We start from the raw sequence: 13,765 nt of genomic DNA on the forward strand, positions 1-13,765 counted from the left end.
CTTTTTTTACATACTGTATGCGTTTATTCATACAGCTTTACTTCGGTCTGATGGCCGAGTGGGCTAAGGCGCCAGTCCTTACTGTTGGTGCTGGGTTTGAATCCCGTCGGTTGCAACTTTTTTTTTGAGTTTGCAAAAAATGTACATGCAGTGTGTATTATTAAGTGTTTATTTTGACGAAGGTAATGTGCATGCTTTTGCATGCGATTTTACCATCGGATTTTTTGCTGTGTATGCAACAGCGACTAACTGCCCTAATTCTCCACACAAACTTCAGAGAAAAACCATTCGGCCCTGCCTAAATATATTTAAAAAATTCTAGGTGCTGTATTTTTTGTCAATTTTTGTAGGTCATTGAATAAAATACACAACCAAAGAGTGACAAAAACCAAGTAGAAAACACTGTGTCAATATAAGTTTAGCATGAAATGGTTGCCAGTTCTACAAATTTTGTATCTAAATGGAAAGATCTTTCAGAAACCATTCAAATAAAGTTCAGTTAGACATTCATTTCCTTTAAAATTAACTAATTTCTTTCTCAAAACACTTCTAATAATTGTACAAAGAGTCGTCCCAATCATTCACGCATTTCCTTTTTAAAATATATTTAGCAATGGCATCTAGCTAGGAACCTTTCGGACTTGAGTTGATTCTTTAATTTTTAGTTTTGATATACTTATTTTGTTTACATTTACAACAGCTCCTGAAGGCTCATATAAGGCTGGTATGCCCAAATCATGAGGTACCTCCCAAGCTGAGTTGAAATACAAAGAACTGGCCAAAATGGGTTCAACAAAATTCAAATATCTGTGTCAATTGCGAAGTTCAAGTTAAGTGCAGTTGTTAAAAAAATATACCAGCAAATCACTTAGTTTTAAGTTGATTTTTTTAACGAGTCGTTTTCGGCACAAACAATATCATTGAAACAAATAATATTAAATGTTTTATAGGACAACAGAAATTTAATTTCATAATTAAAAAAAAAACCTTGCAAAGTTATTAAAAAGATCCTATCTACATTGAACTCTGGATTTGTCTCAAATTCAAAGTTCAAACACTTTCTAAACATGAATTGAAATGATGCTAGATACTTATTTATTGGATTTGTATTTTAGTTACAGCTTGTGACCTATCAATGTTAGATTAGAAATATGATGAAACATAACTCATCTTGTAACTAGTAAAGCGTTCTCGGCAACCTGGAAAAATAAGTTTTAAATCCCGGGATATGTATTAAATGGTCAAAAAAACAAATGTTTCAATACATTTGTTTAGTTTTTGAAGCTTGAAATCGTAGAATTAGTTGATAACCGTTAACTTAAGGTTATCTGGACTACAGTTTGAATAGGTAGGAGTATTTAGAAAGTAAAGTCAAAAATTTAATATTTTCTCTATTTTGTTGTGCTTTGGTTATCAAATGAACTACAATCAACCAAATAAGTTTCTTATACATGAATTGCTTTTGTTTATTTATTTTTAAACGATCAAAAAAACCAAACCATATATTTAAAGATTTTTTTGACAATGTTTAAACCAAAAAAACTAAAAAAGAAAGGTAGAAAGGTTAGAATGGAGTGTTTTGTAAAACAATTATTTTTCAAATAATCTCCAATCTTCATTAATTTCACTAACGTTATCTGGGGTAAATCGGGTCAACTGACTGATTAGGGACAGCAGATTTTAGAGCATTAAATTTGGTAATTGGTGTATTTAGTCGGTTGTTATATTCCTGTTTAATCCGAAAAAGTCAGATATCACATCATTGTGTAAAAAAAAGCTCTATAAACTGTCCCAATATGTTTAATTTGTTATTATTATTTTTATTTGGGTGTCGAAATATTTCCAAATTAAAAAAAAAAGTACAATACAAAAAACGATTTTTTCGAATCTGTTTACTTTCATATCAATAATAATAATAATTAGCCAAATTTATGATCATACAATAATTTTCTACTATTTCCACTATTTTCAAAACTACGTCGAAAATTTAAGAAATATGTATTATTTTAATATTTTGGATTTTTTTAAATCCCGGGTTTCCTGGATGGACGCATTACTTGTCAATGACGAAATCCGATTTTCAAAATTTTTATTTTTTAAAAAGATAAAAATATAAAAAAAGCATCATCAGTTTTTATGTTAATAATTATTAAAAAGAGATTTCGAAATCAGACAGCGTCATGCATACGGGATATATCTTGTGAAGTCTACACTTGATAATTTAAGATAATTATTTCAATCTTATTTGGAGATATCGTGGTACCCGTATATCAACTCGGTGTTAAAAACTTTAATCATCTGTAATTCACTATAAACATTTAATTTCTTCATAAATCTGCAGCATCCGATTGCTTGCCTTGAGAATAATTCATAATCCTTTCAACAAACACTTTGATGTTGGATCGCTTCATCATTTTATATGGTGAATCCTGACCAAATACCCTACCCTAATAACAAATTTTCAGGTTCCTGGCGCTTGTGGGGTGTAAGCACAGGGTAAACCAGCTGCCCTAGTAGCAACCTGCGCTTACTAACTTTTCTGTCCCTTAATCTAGGAATCTACAAACTGACATGGCGGGCGCCGTTGGTGGCCAATGATTGTTACCTATTCGCAACCGATCTAGTTTTAGCACAATCATGGTGTTTTATCTTTTCAGCGCATTCAATTTGATAAGGGAAACACCACTAGATCGTCGAAGCTCATAGCCAGTAGTGCTGAAATGATATTACGGCAAAGGAGGGGCACCAATGGGTGGTCTGTAATGCTCATGCTCATTCCTCAAAATTGCATATGGAACATTTACAGGCTTGTGATCAAATGATTTTTTCATTGATTTTGCTGTATGCACCATAAAATTTTGTGACAGCACATTTTGATTTTTTTAGACATGCCGAACTTTTAAATATGTTTTGGAAATATTTCTCAAATTTTTATAAATGTTACACTTAACAAATGGGTAGTCAGTGTTTTGGTATAATCTATCCGTTTTGCGGTGATTACGAAATTCTGTAATGAATCAAGAATAATTAGTAAACAACAATTTAAGATCGCAGAATAATATTTACATCAATTTCAGAGAAACCGTGCTTTGTAATCACAAATTGTGAGAAATTTCTCACAGTGCATTGATGGAGCTGTGAACACATAAGCGTTAGATATGGTGCGTACCGAAGCTGGGAATAAAATCATGTTTTTCAGCATTTATTTACAGTATTCACGTACCAACATGCTATGCTTAGCTCACTATCCACAATCACTGAGAGGAACGAAAGCGTTTGGGTTAAACACAAGAACGCACTTTAGGACACCACACGAGCCATAAATTCGCACCCTAATTTTAAGACATTTCTTTTCCGAGCTCCAACTCAAAGCTTGCCAGCCAAATTTGTGTCGCTCTAACTTCCAATTTCAAAGCGTTTGGTACACTTCCCTGATAAACTTGTGGAAATTATCAGAAAAAAGCAGTTATGTGAAAACTCAACCACTGAAACTAAAGCCCCGCAAATGGAAAACAAATAAAAAGGAATGTTTAATGCTGAAAGTCAACTTACTTGCAGCTGAGGACTCTCATTATCTCGATTGCCGGGCCGTTTATACTCTTCTAGCAAGCCAATTTCCTGTAGAATCAATTGAACCGATCGAAATAATAATTTAGAACTTGAATTTGCATTTGAGGTTTAGTATTGAAGGAAAAAAATGTTGAAGAAAAAAACGACTTCTTTTCCGTCGGAAATTTCTTTCACAAGCAATCCATTCCAAAGAAAATGATGAAAAATTTGGGGAACAAATTACGAAATTTAAAAAGGGGGAAAAAACAGACAAAAACCACCATCAATCCGTATGAAGAAAAATTTACGCAAAAATAAATTAAAAAGACAAATAAAACAGCCAAAACTTGGGTGTCCCAGCGACAATCGTTACAACGTCCACGTCTTGCAAGTGTGTATAGATTGGTTTATGTGCCGCAACAACAAGAAAACGGCCCAAAAATGTTAGGCAAAAGTGGTAATACTTCAGCCACGATACCATCGGAGAAAAGCCCCAAATTTTCTCCTTCTAGCTAACCATATGAAATTATTCATAGACGTTCCGTTCGGTAGCCCATCTTCACCTTGAGATGATCATGATAAGTTGCGCTAAATTTATTTACCGTTTTCGGCAGCCGTGGCGGGAAAAACTTTCTCTCGGGCGAACCAGCACAACCATGTAACAAAATTTATCATGGGGGTAAATCAGATAAAAACGCAAAAATATGCCGCTTTCGATTGTAATTACGGAGGACATTTCGCGGCGTGTACCCTTTCTTCTGCTTCTTCTTTTTTAACTTTTCTTCCATGTCGTGTTGTTTCCGATTCTAGAGTCTCGGTTGGAGTTTTTTTTTGCCGAAAAGGTCGAGTACTTTTTTATGCTGATAGGCAGCAGTTTTTTCCCAATGGTTTCCTTTTTTGTCGCATGTTATGCGATTGAAACAGTATGGTTGCAAATCGTTTTGCGCAATGGGGAAAAATCTGGCAAGGCAATTTTTTATCAGAAACTTGAGTTATGATGATTATTAAAAGGTTTTTTTTCAGCTAGGATTCTCAAATTGTGTATATTGAAGGGTTCATATCGTCGCTGTCGTGCTAACTTGTCACGCGTGCATGTTGGGCCTAATTAAGTTAAGAACGTCATTTTGTGCAGCCTCATTCCTCACCTTTTGACCATCAAAAATCCCAAAATTTGATTTCAATCCTGAAATATTCAATAAAAAACGAAAAAAAACTCCGTATATTGTTGTCATTCTTCATACGAAAGAGGTTTCAACGTTGTCGTGCTATCTTGGCACACCCTGAAAATTGAGGTAACTGCGACAACTGGTCAAAGGGATTTCAGGTCAGAACGCGTTTGACACACGTGTAAGTCCGACTCCGGTAAACATATGTAATTATAACTCGGGTATCCGGCATTCAAATTCAATCAAACTCTGGGACAATGCTCAGAATAGTCAGCCAAACAAAATGTGTTTGTTATTGTTTACATTACGTGCTCTATTATTTGTTTTTTCAAGGTCGAACATTAAAACGCGTTTTTCTCGAAACGTCGAAAAGCGACAAGATAGCACGACAGCGTCGATATTTAACAAATTCCTGTCATTATTATTGATAACAAAATCTGTTCTGTTTGCATTGTTTCTTTGTAATTTGGTTAAATCAAAAAGACAAGATATTGGGTTAAATTTTAAATTGTTTTTCGACTAGGCAACACAAGGTATGGATGAGATTATAAAGCTGAGTATTTGAAATGCCTCACAGTTTTCAAAAAGTCTTAACTTTAGCTTCATTTGACGTTTTCCTTATAGGACTGTGAGTAGTGAATTCAGAAGAATCATCATCATCATCATCATCATACCTTTCACTGCTGAGCAATTCTCTACGAAATCGGTCCTGGAAATTTTTGAAAAGTTGGCATTTGATGTCCTCTAAAACATATAAAAAAAAAATATATAGTGTTTTTAGGCAAATCAAGTTTTAGTGACTAATAGTTAAATAAAAAATCACCAAAATTTTTTTACCGTGTATCATTTTTTTTCAGTGTATTCCATATCCATACCTACAACTTTGCCCAAGACACCAAATCGATCAAAAAATTCCTTCAAAAGATACAGATTTTTGAATTTTAATACATCATTTTTGTATGGCCAGCTGCCAAATTTGTATGGGAAATTATATGGACAAACTAATGATGCAAAATGGCTTCTTTGGGCATACCGAAGGCACCAAAAAAGTTTCAGTCGGATTAAAAAAAATACAAAAAAAAATCGAATGACCGAAATCTGAGAGAACTGCTCTGCTATCTTGCGAAATAGATTTGTTGTGTGTTCAGATTTTTATTGATTTTAAATGTGTTCAGAGAGCGCTTAGTTATATTCTCTTGATAAAAAATCAACAAAAGCTTGATTGAATAACGTCATCGATGCCTCTGTTCTCTCTTGTACTAAGCTTGCTGGTTTTCCTATCTAGTTAACAAATGAGAGCACAGAGACATCGTCAAGCTGTTATAACATTTTATTTTTAAAAATTAAAGTATCTCTGAATTCTCATTTTTCATCGTTAAACTTTTTTCACTTGCGAAATTGAAAAAAACTCTGTAAAGAATATCAAGAATTTATCGATACCTTCAAGAATTCCTCTATATTTCTCTCAGCAATATATTAGACAAAGGCTTAGTCAAAGTGGCTTGAATTGCAACACTAGATTTTCTGAAATAACCTATTGTCATCCACCCAAATTTTCTACCAAGTTTAAAGATGCCTCTTCCCACCTGAAAAAAAATCGAAGACAAAGAAGATTCAAAACTGCACAATTCTTCAGAAAATCCATTTTCTACTTGATCTTGCGATCTGGATTTTGAGCATTCAATTTTAATATTCATCGTATGAGAGAAGATTGATTCAGTTTTATTATACCATTTAAAATTCACCCACCCATGCAAAAAAACAAAATTTCTGCTTCTCCAATCCAAAATGTTTCGCTACTCTGTGGCCATCACTACCACTACTTATGAAATCCATTCAAAAAGAAAAACTAATTAACTAACTCTGCAAGGACCCTCCCTTCTGCATACTGCCTCCCCTTTATAACCAGCCTTATTACCACCACCCCCCCACCAACCTAGTGTCGCAACGGCCAAGCGCATTGAAATATGGCAGCCATTAAAAAAGGGTCACATTCCCGAACCAGCAGAACTAAAGCTCTGGCAGCAGAAGTAGTTGAGCCTAATTGCGTCGTCGGGGGCATTGAAATTGATGAAAAAAGGGGTTCTGACAGGCGCACACACACTCACACACACAAGTCATTTCGCAGCAAATCTCAACCCAAGCGGCCAAGCATTTTTTCTGGCGATTTCAGCAAAAAACGGGGTGGGGCGCAACGATGCCAATCAAGGCTAGCAGAACTTTGTCGTTGAGCGGGGGTTTTGAGAGGTGAGCCAAAGTGGAAAAAATAGTGCTGGTTTTCGGAACGACTAATTCAGTTTGTAGAGTTGCCAGAGTGTCACACTTTACGGTAGAACTTTGGAAGTCTGCTTTATGCTCGGAAAATTCTTTTGGAAAAATCCATTGCAAAGTGGAGAAAGTCGTATGGAAAATTAGCAGAAGTTTTTGTCACATCGAGCTATTATGAGGGCTCAGTACACCCAAACAATTCAGTTATATAATGGATGGTCAAATTAGGATTTAATAATAAAAGGGCTTTTAGGTCAAGTAAGTTTGATACAATCTGCAAATCAAGCAAAACAATGTATTTGGGCCAATATCGAAGTGTAATCAAAGTGTCTATCCTGCTCGTTCCTAATGTAAACATCAACTGATGTGAAATGTTTTCGAAAGCCTACCTTAATTTCCGTTTTCGGGGTAAATAATAGTCTTTTTTCGTCTAATATGATCTCTTACATCCTTTTGTGACATTTTTTTCCTTGAAAATGCTTATATAGCCTGTGGGTGCCCAAATAACCCCAAATCTCCTACGTAAAACTTTAAAGTTGAATAAACCTATCCATTAGCCTGTCCCATTTTGAGGTCATGTCGAGGAATTTCAGGTGCTCACTTCTTAAATGATAGATTATGATGTTAGGAACAATGTTTTCTTAGACAAGAAAAAATAATAAAATACTTTCTCGCACCCCCTAGTCGATTTACTGAAAAATGTCACTTTTTTGAACAAATTTTCTAAAATCGCTTGGAATCAATACAAAAACTGATTCGATCTGGTGAGTATTATCTTCAAACGATAGGTTTTTGTCCATAGATTAAGATGCACTATCAATATTGGACCAAAATCTAAGTTTTTGGACTCTCCCAGGCGGATTTATGTAGAAAAAATCGCATTTTTTTGAAACTTTTTTCAGAATTTCTCATTTAATTTAGGGTAGTTTATTTTTCCCAGTAAAACCAATACATGCAGCTTGTAGGAAATTTCATGGTGAACATTTTCCCTCCTGAGAAAATGCAATTTCGACACTCCAGAGCCGAGATATTTGAGTTTTAGTGAGGAAAAAAGTGTCAATTTTCAAAATTTCTCAGAATTCAGAAGCAAGGCCTACTAATTACCCGATGTTGCAAGCATGTGTCGCAAAGGTCAGGGTATGCTTTCTTATAGTAATTTTGGCCGCTGAACCCGAATCTGAAATCAAATTTCGTGTAAACAGTGATGTTTTGTAGCTACACCCTTTTGGAATGTTATTTGCGTGATTAAATCGCTGCCATTCAAATTGCTTGCAAGTTCGGTCATAATTTTCTCGGTTTTCGTTCCACTTTGATTGATTTTTTACTTACAGATCTGTTAAATGGTTTTTACTTTTTGATTATCTTAAGCAATTCGAAAAATCGCATATTGTTATTTGGTGGTGGCTTAGGGACTATCCATAAACCACGTGGACACTTTCCATACAAAACAAATCTTTTTGATATGGAGAGTGGAAAATCGCTGAATCAAAGTGGTATTTACGAAAACCGAAAAAAGTATGACCGAACTTGCAAGCAATTTGAATGGCAGCGATTTAATCACGAAAATAACATTCCAAAAGGGTGTAGCTACATAACATCACTGTTTACACGAATTTTGATTTCAGATTCGGATTCAGCGGCCAAAATTACTATAAGAAAGCATACCCTGACCTTTGCGACACATGCTTGCAACATCGGGTAATTAGTAGGCCTTGCTTCTGAATTCTGAGAAATTTTGAAAATTGGCACTTTTTTCCTCACTAAAACTCAAATATCTCGGCTCTGGAGTGTCGAAATTGCATTTTCTCAGAGGGAAAAATGTTCGCCATGAAATTTCTTACAAGCTGCATGTATTGGTTTTACTGGGAAAAATAGGCTACCCTAAATTAAATGAGCATTTCTGAAAAAAGTTTCAAAAATATGCGATTTTTTCTACATAAATCCGCCTGGGAGAGTCCAAAAACTTAGAATTTGGTCCAATATTGATAGTGCATCTTAATCTATGGACAAAAACCTATCGTTTGAAGATAATACTCACCAGATCGAATCAGTTTTTGTATTGATTCCAAGCGATTTTAGAAAATTTGTTCAAAAATGTGACATTTTTCAGTAAATCGACTAGGGGGTGCGAGAAAGTATTTTATTATTTTTTCTTGTCTAAGAAAACATTGTTCCTAACATCATAATCTATCATTTAAGAAGTGAGCACCTGAAATTCCTCGACATGACCTCAAAATGGGACAGGCTACTATCCATATATTCTTGAATTTCCCGAAAAAAAATATTGTTCTAATTGTATTAAGAAGGAAAGCGTGAAATAACGTATTATAAGAGTGCCCAAAACAAGAGTTTTGGCGTAAACAGCTATACGTTTCAATATAACTAAATACAAAGTTATACAATAAAATTTCAACACTTTTTTCATATAAATGTCATAGTTTTATAGATAACGTAAACCGTTAGCTAAATAAATTTACGGATTAAATGTATACGGAATAGTATGAAACCATACTGAGCTTAAAAAAAGAAGTTTAAAAAGTGCCTGAAGAAATATTTCACAACAATTTTCAAATGTTTTGAAAGTTAGTTAACTCTTATCAAGAAAAGATTGATAAATAGTTTAATACTCTAAAAAGATATGGGTCATTCCATCTGAAGCGGAACAGCATTTGAAAATTACCCTCTCCGATCCTGCTCAAATTTGGCAGGGCTGTTGATACTATCAAAACTTGCAAGAATCCCGAATTCCATCCAAATCGGACCACCCCCTCCATTTTTGTACCTCCCCAAAAAATCGACTTTTTGGCGATTTTTGACCAAACCTCCTAGTTTCAAATGACGATAACTCAGGAACCACAAATCTTAGAGGGTCGGTCTTAGACTCAATTTTGAAGGAAATTGGATGTAGAATCCATTTCCGTGATCAAAATGTTGATTAATTTATTTTTTTTACCTGTATTGCGCAATTGAAAACTTGAAACGGTCGTATCTCAAAACACCCCAACTTATTTTTTTTATTTGACCTCACCATCGTGTTCCCCGGCCAATTTTACATAAGAATCACTTATCGACAGAAATGAATATGTTTCGTTCCAGAGATATCGAATTTTAAAGTTTTGTGTTTTCGAGATTACCTACATCAGCTTCATTCGCCGCATCTGCTAGAAGCACACAGGCGGGCCGATCAATAACTGCTACCTGGTCATTTATTGAAATAATATTTTATCATAAATAATCTTTACCAAATTGGGCAAAAATTAACTGTATAACACTGTAAGAATCTGAAGTTAAATCGCGAATAATCGCGAAATATCTGCTCAAAAAATTTAATGAAATGAATTTCTGTGCTAACCCACAGGACAGAGCAATAACGACACACACAAGTGCACGATACATTATTGAGTAAAAAATATGAATTAAAATGAATAAAATTTGTTGATACGTTGTATTCTAGTGAAGGACGATCACAAGGAGTAGGAAAAAGATTTCTGGAAAGTATAAAATTGAAAAATGTAAGCAAACACAAAGTTTGATCTGCTTCAAAGCGGCTAATTCCCCAAATTTAGTTGCGATGATTTCGACACCGTCCGAACAACAGTGTTTTTTTCTTCTTTCATGGCTGCTGTCCTCACGTATGAAGATTTTTTTTTAAATTAAATGTACTTTGACCAATATTATCTTTCAATCAAATGGAGCTGGCTAACAATATAGAAATTGATTTAATATGATCAATCTTTTAAACCATAAATCAGATTTGCCAAATTATGGTAAAGTGTCAATAGTTAACTATAATAATGATAATAATAATAATAATAATAATAATAATAATAATAAAGCAGGTTTTGGGGTTTTTTGCTGAATGGCACTATTTTGCTACCGCCCATGATAAAGGCCCTAGTCATGGCCTCGGAGGTACTCTGAAACGGTTAGCAACACGTAAAAAACGGTGCATTCAAAATAACCCAATAAATATTCCTTTTACAAAAATAGATTGATCTAGGTAGGTATCAGCTATTTGAATAAATATTTGCGTAATTTTTTAAAAATTTAAATTAAATTATTCATCTCTCAGAACACCAGGTAGCTGTTATTGTTCGGTTCGCCTGTGTGCTTCTAGCAGATGCGGCGAATGAAGCTGATGTAGGTAATCTCGAAAACACAGAACTTTAAATTCGATATCTCTGGAACGAAACATATTCATTTCTGTCGATAAGTGATTATTATGTAAAATTGGTCGGGGAACACGATGGTGAGGTCAAATAAAAAAAATAAGTTGGGGTGTTTTGAGATACGGCCATTTAAAGTTTTCAATTGCGCAATACAGGTAGAATAAATAAATTAATCGACATTTTGATCACGGAAATGGATTCTACGTCCAATTTCCTTCAAAATTGAGTCTAAGACCGACCCTCTAAGATTTGTGGTTCCTGAGTTATCGTCGTTTGAAACTAGGAGGTTTGGTCAAAAATCGCCAAAAAGTCGATTTTTTGGGGAGGTACAAAAATGGAGGGGGTGGTCCGATTTGGATGAAATTCGGGATTCTTGCATGTTTTGATAGTATCAACAGCCTTGCCAAATTTGAGCAGGATCGGAGAGGGCAATTTTCAAATTTGCACTTTTTCGTGCACAGTTGAGATGGAATGACCCATATGTTTTCCAAATAAAAATGAGTTCGGAATTTTATGGACAGTTGCACACTAAAAATAGTCAGAGAGTTCTAAATAACAAGTATTAACTGTTAATGAAACAAAATTCAAAAATATCTTCTGATTTACAGACATTTTCAGTAGAACAAGATTCTTAATTAATTTGGAAAATATGTATACAAAACATGCTACATAGTTGGTTTTGATGAAAACAAAAATGGATATTTTAATGAAAACTTAGTTGAACAATGATTAATTCTTATTTGTAAATTAAACATCAAAAATAACATTTCAAATGGTAATTTTGACGTATTTCATTCAATTTGCACATTATTAGGCTGAAATTTAAAGTCAATCCGTTTTTTCAGCACTATTGATTTATTTTTGTTGGAAAACGTGGATGGACATTATGTGGCCTACCCCACATATTCTAAGTCTTACCTTTTTAAAAATATTTGAAAAATAAATTGAAATACTATCAATGTCACCCCGGTTTATGGTATTCCTTAACCTTAACCAATTTTGCTCATATTTGACATGGATACTAGGATGGGTACGTTTTTCAAAAAGTTCTCGGATCAAGTTTTAGCATGGTTCCCCTTGTAGGGCATGCCCATAGGGACTTTCATGCCAAATATCAGCTCATTTGGTTGTAAACTGGCTGAGCGCATCAGGGTTAAAGTTTACATGGGAATTACTATGGGAAATTTGAACTTTTTGTTCAAACGCTCCTACAGGTCTGGGAAAATCACTCGCCAACTTCTGGTATCCAGCCGTTTCTCACCCACGTGGTGGCTGCCTGACGTATGGCGTCGCGATGTTCATCAGGCTTTCATAGCATGCTAAGGAAAATTTGATGCTTTTTGAGCGAAAACCGTTGATTCCGGAAACATCGGATGATTTGTCAATGCGCCAGGTCTAGGGACAACGAATTCATATACTCTCTTCGGGGAAAGTGTTCTCCAGACCATTCCCCATAGGCCTGACCATACCAGAAGTTGGCGAGTGATTTTCCCAGACCTGTAGGAGCGTTTGAACAAAAAGTTCCAATTTCCCATAGTAATTCCCATGTAAATTTTAACCTCGATGCGCGCAGCCAGTTTACAACCAAATGAGCTGATATTTGGCATGAAAGTCCCTATGGGCATGCCCTACAAGGGGAACCATACTAAAACTTGATCCGAGAACTTTTTGAAAAACGTACCCACCCTAATGAATACCTTAAAACTATTTTTTTTTGGTTTTACCCTGCTGAATTGATTGCATCATAAAATTTATTAATTTTTAGAATCGATAAAAAATTCAAAACTTCTTAAAATTAAATATTTTTCCTGAACTTTCATAGCTGAAATTCAAGCAAATCATTACACTACTCGACAAAACAAAACTTGTGTCAAGGGATTCACGATATCTCATCGGTTCCTCAGAGAAAAGGCATCCCCGAATCCGATGCAATCGACAGAATTTTATTTTATGTCCACGCGGACTGACGAGAAGTTGGTAAATTTTTTAACATAAAAAAATCGAACAATTAAAAAAAAACATGCGTCTCCTCCCAACTATATGAGCCATCTACAAAAATATGGAAGCGCCTGGTGCATAGCCATTTCCTTTAAGCACAACGGAAACAACCAATACAAATGTATAAAAAAGTTGTCAAGTTCGGGGGGTCCACAGCTAGCATTTTTTAAACGATTTTTAAAATATATATTAAAAGTTTAAAACTAAAATATTTGAAAAACTTTTTATTTATTTATTTGTTTACTAAAATTTTATGTTTCTCAAAGGTCTATGGGTACTTCGGGATGTCTATGGTCATCCAAGGACTCCCTAGAGTTAAGATCTATGAGTCTACCGCCGTAACAAGCAAGAGGTCGTCGGATTTTGACCCCGGATCATGTGCGTATAGCATCAGTGGATATGGTAGACTACTATATGAATGTAATGGGATGTCCATGGTCATCCAAGGACTCCCTGGAGTTAAGATCTACGAGTCTACCGCCGTAACAAGCAAGAGGTCGTCGGATTTTGACCCCGGATCAGCCCCGGAGTCCTTGGATGACCATGGACATCCCATTACATTCATATAGTAGTCTACCATATCCACTATGCTATACGCACATGATCCGGGGTCGA

The 13,765-nt window shown here is 34.9% G+C and overlaps 1 protein-coding gene across 5 annotated transcripts in view; it reads right to left on the reverse strand.

The window, feature by feature from the left end:
* LOC6044546 (sodium/potassium/calcium exchanger Nckx30C) overlaps positions 1-13,765 on the reverse strand; it is a 238,898-nt gene that overhangs the window by 86,132 nt on the left and 139,001 nt on the right. For 3 of the 5 annotated variants that reach the window (XM_038253213.1, XM_038253212.1, XM_038253211.1), the window contains exon 3: positions 3,553-3,618. The exons of the other annotated variants lie outside the window; for them this stretch is intronic. In XM_038253213.1, coding sequence (XP_038109141.1) covers positions 3,553-3,618 — 66 coding nt within the window. The remainder of the gene's footprint in view (positions 1-3,552; positions 3,619-13,765) is intronic. 5 annotated transcript variants of the gene reach the window in all.

The sequence above is a fragment of the Culex quinquefasciatus genome, chromosome 2, assembly GCF_015732765.1.
Source record: "Culex quinquefasciatus strain JHB chromosome 2, VPISU_Cqui_1.0_pri_paternal, whole genome shotgun sequence".
Classification (NCBI taxonomy): domain Eukaryota; kingdom Metazoa; phylum Arthropoda; class Insecta; order Diptera; family Culicidae; genus Culex; species Culex quinquefasciatus.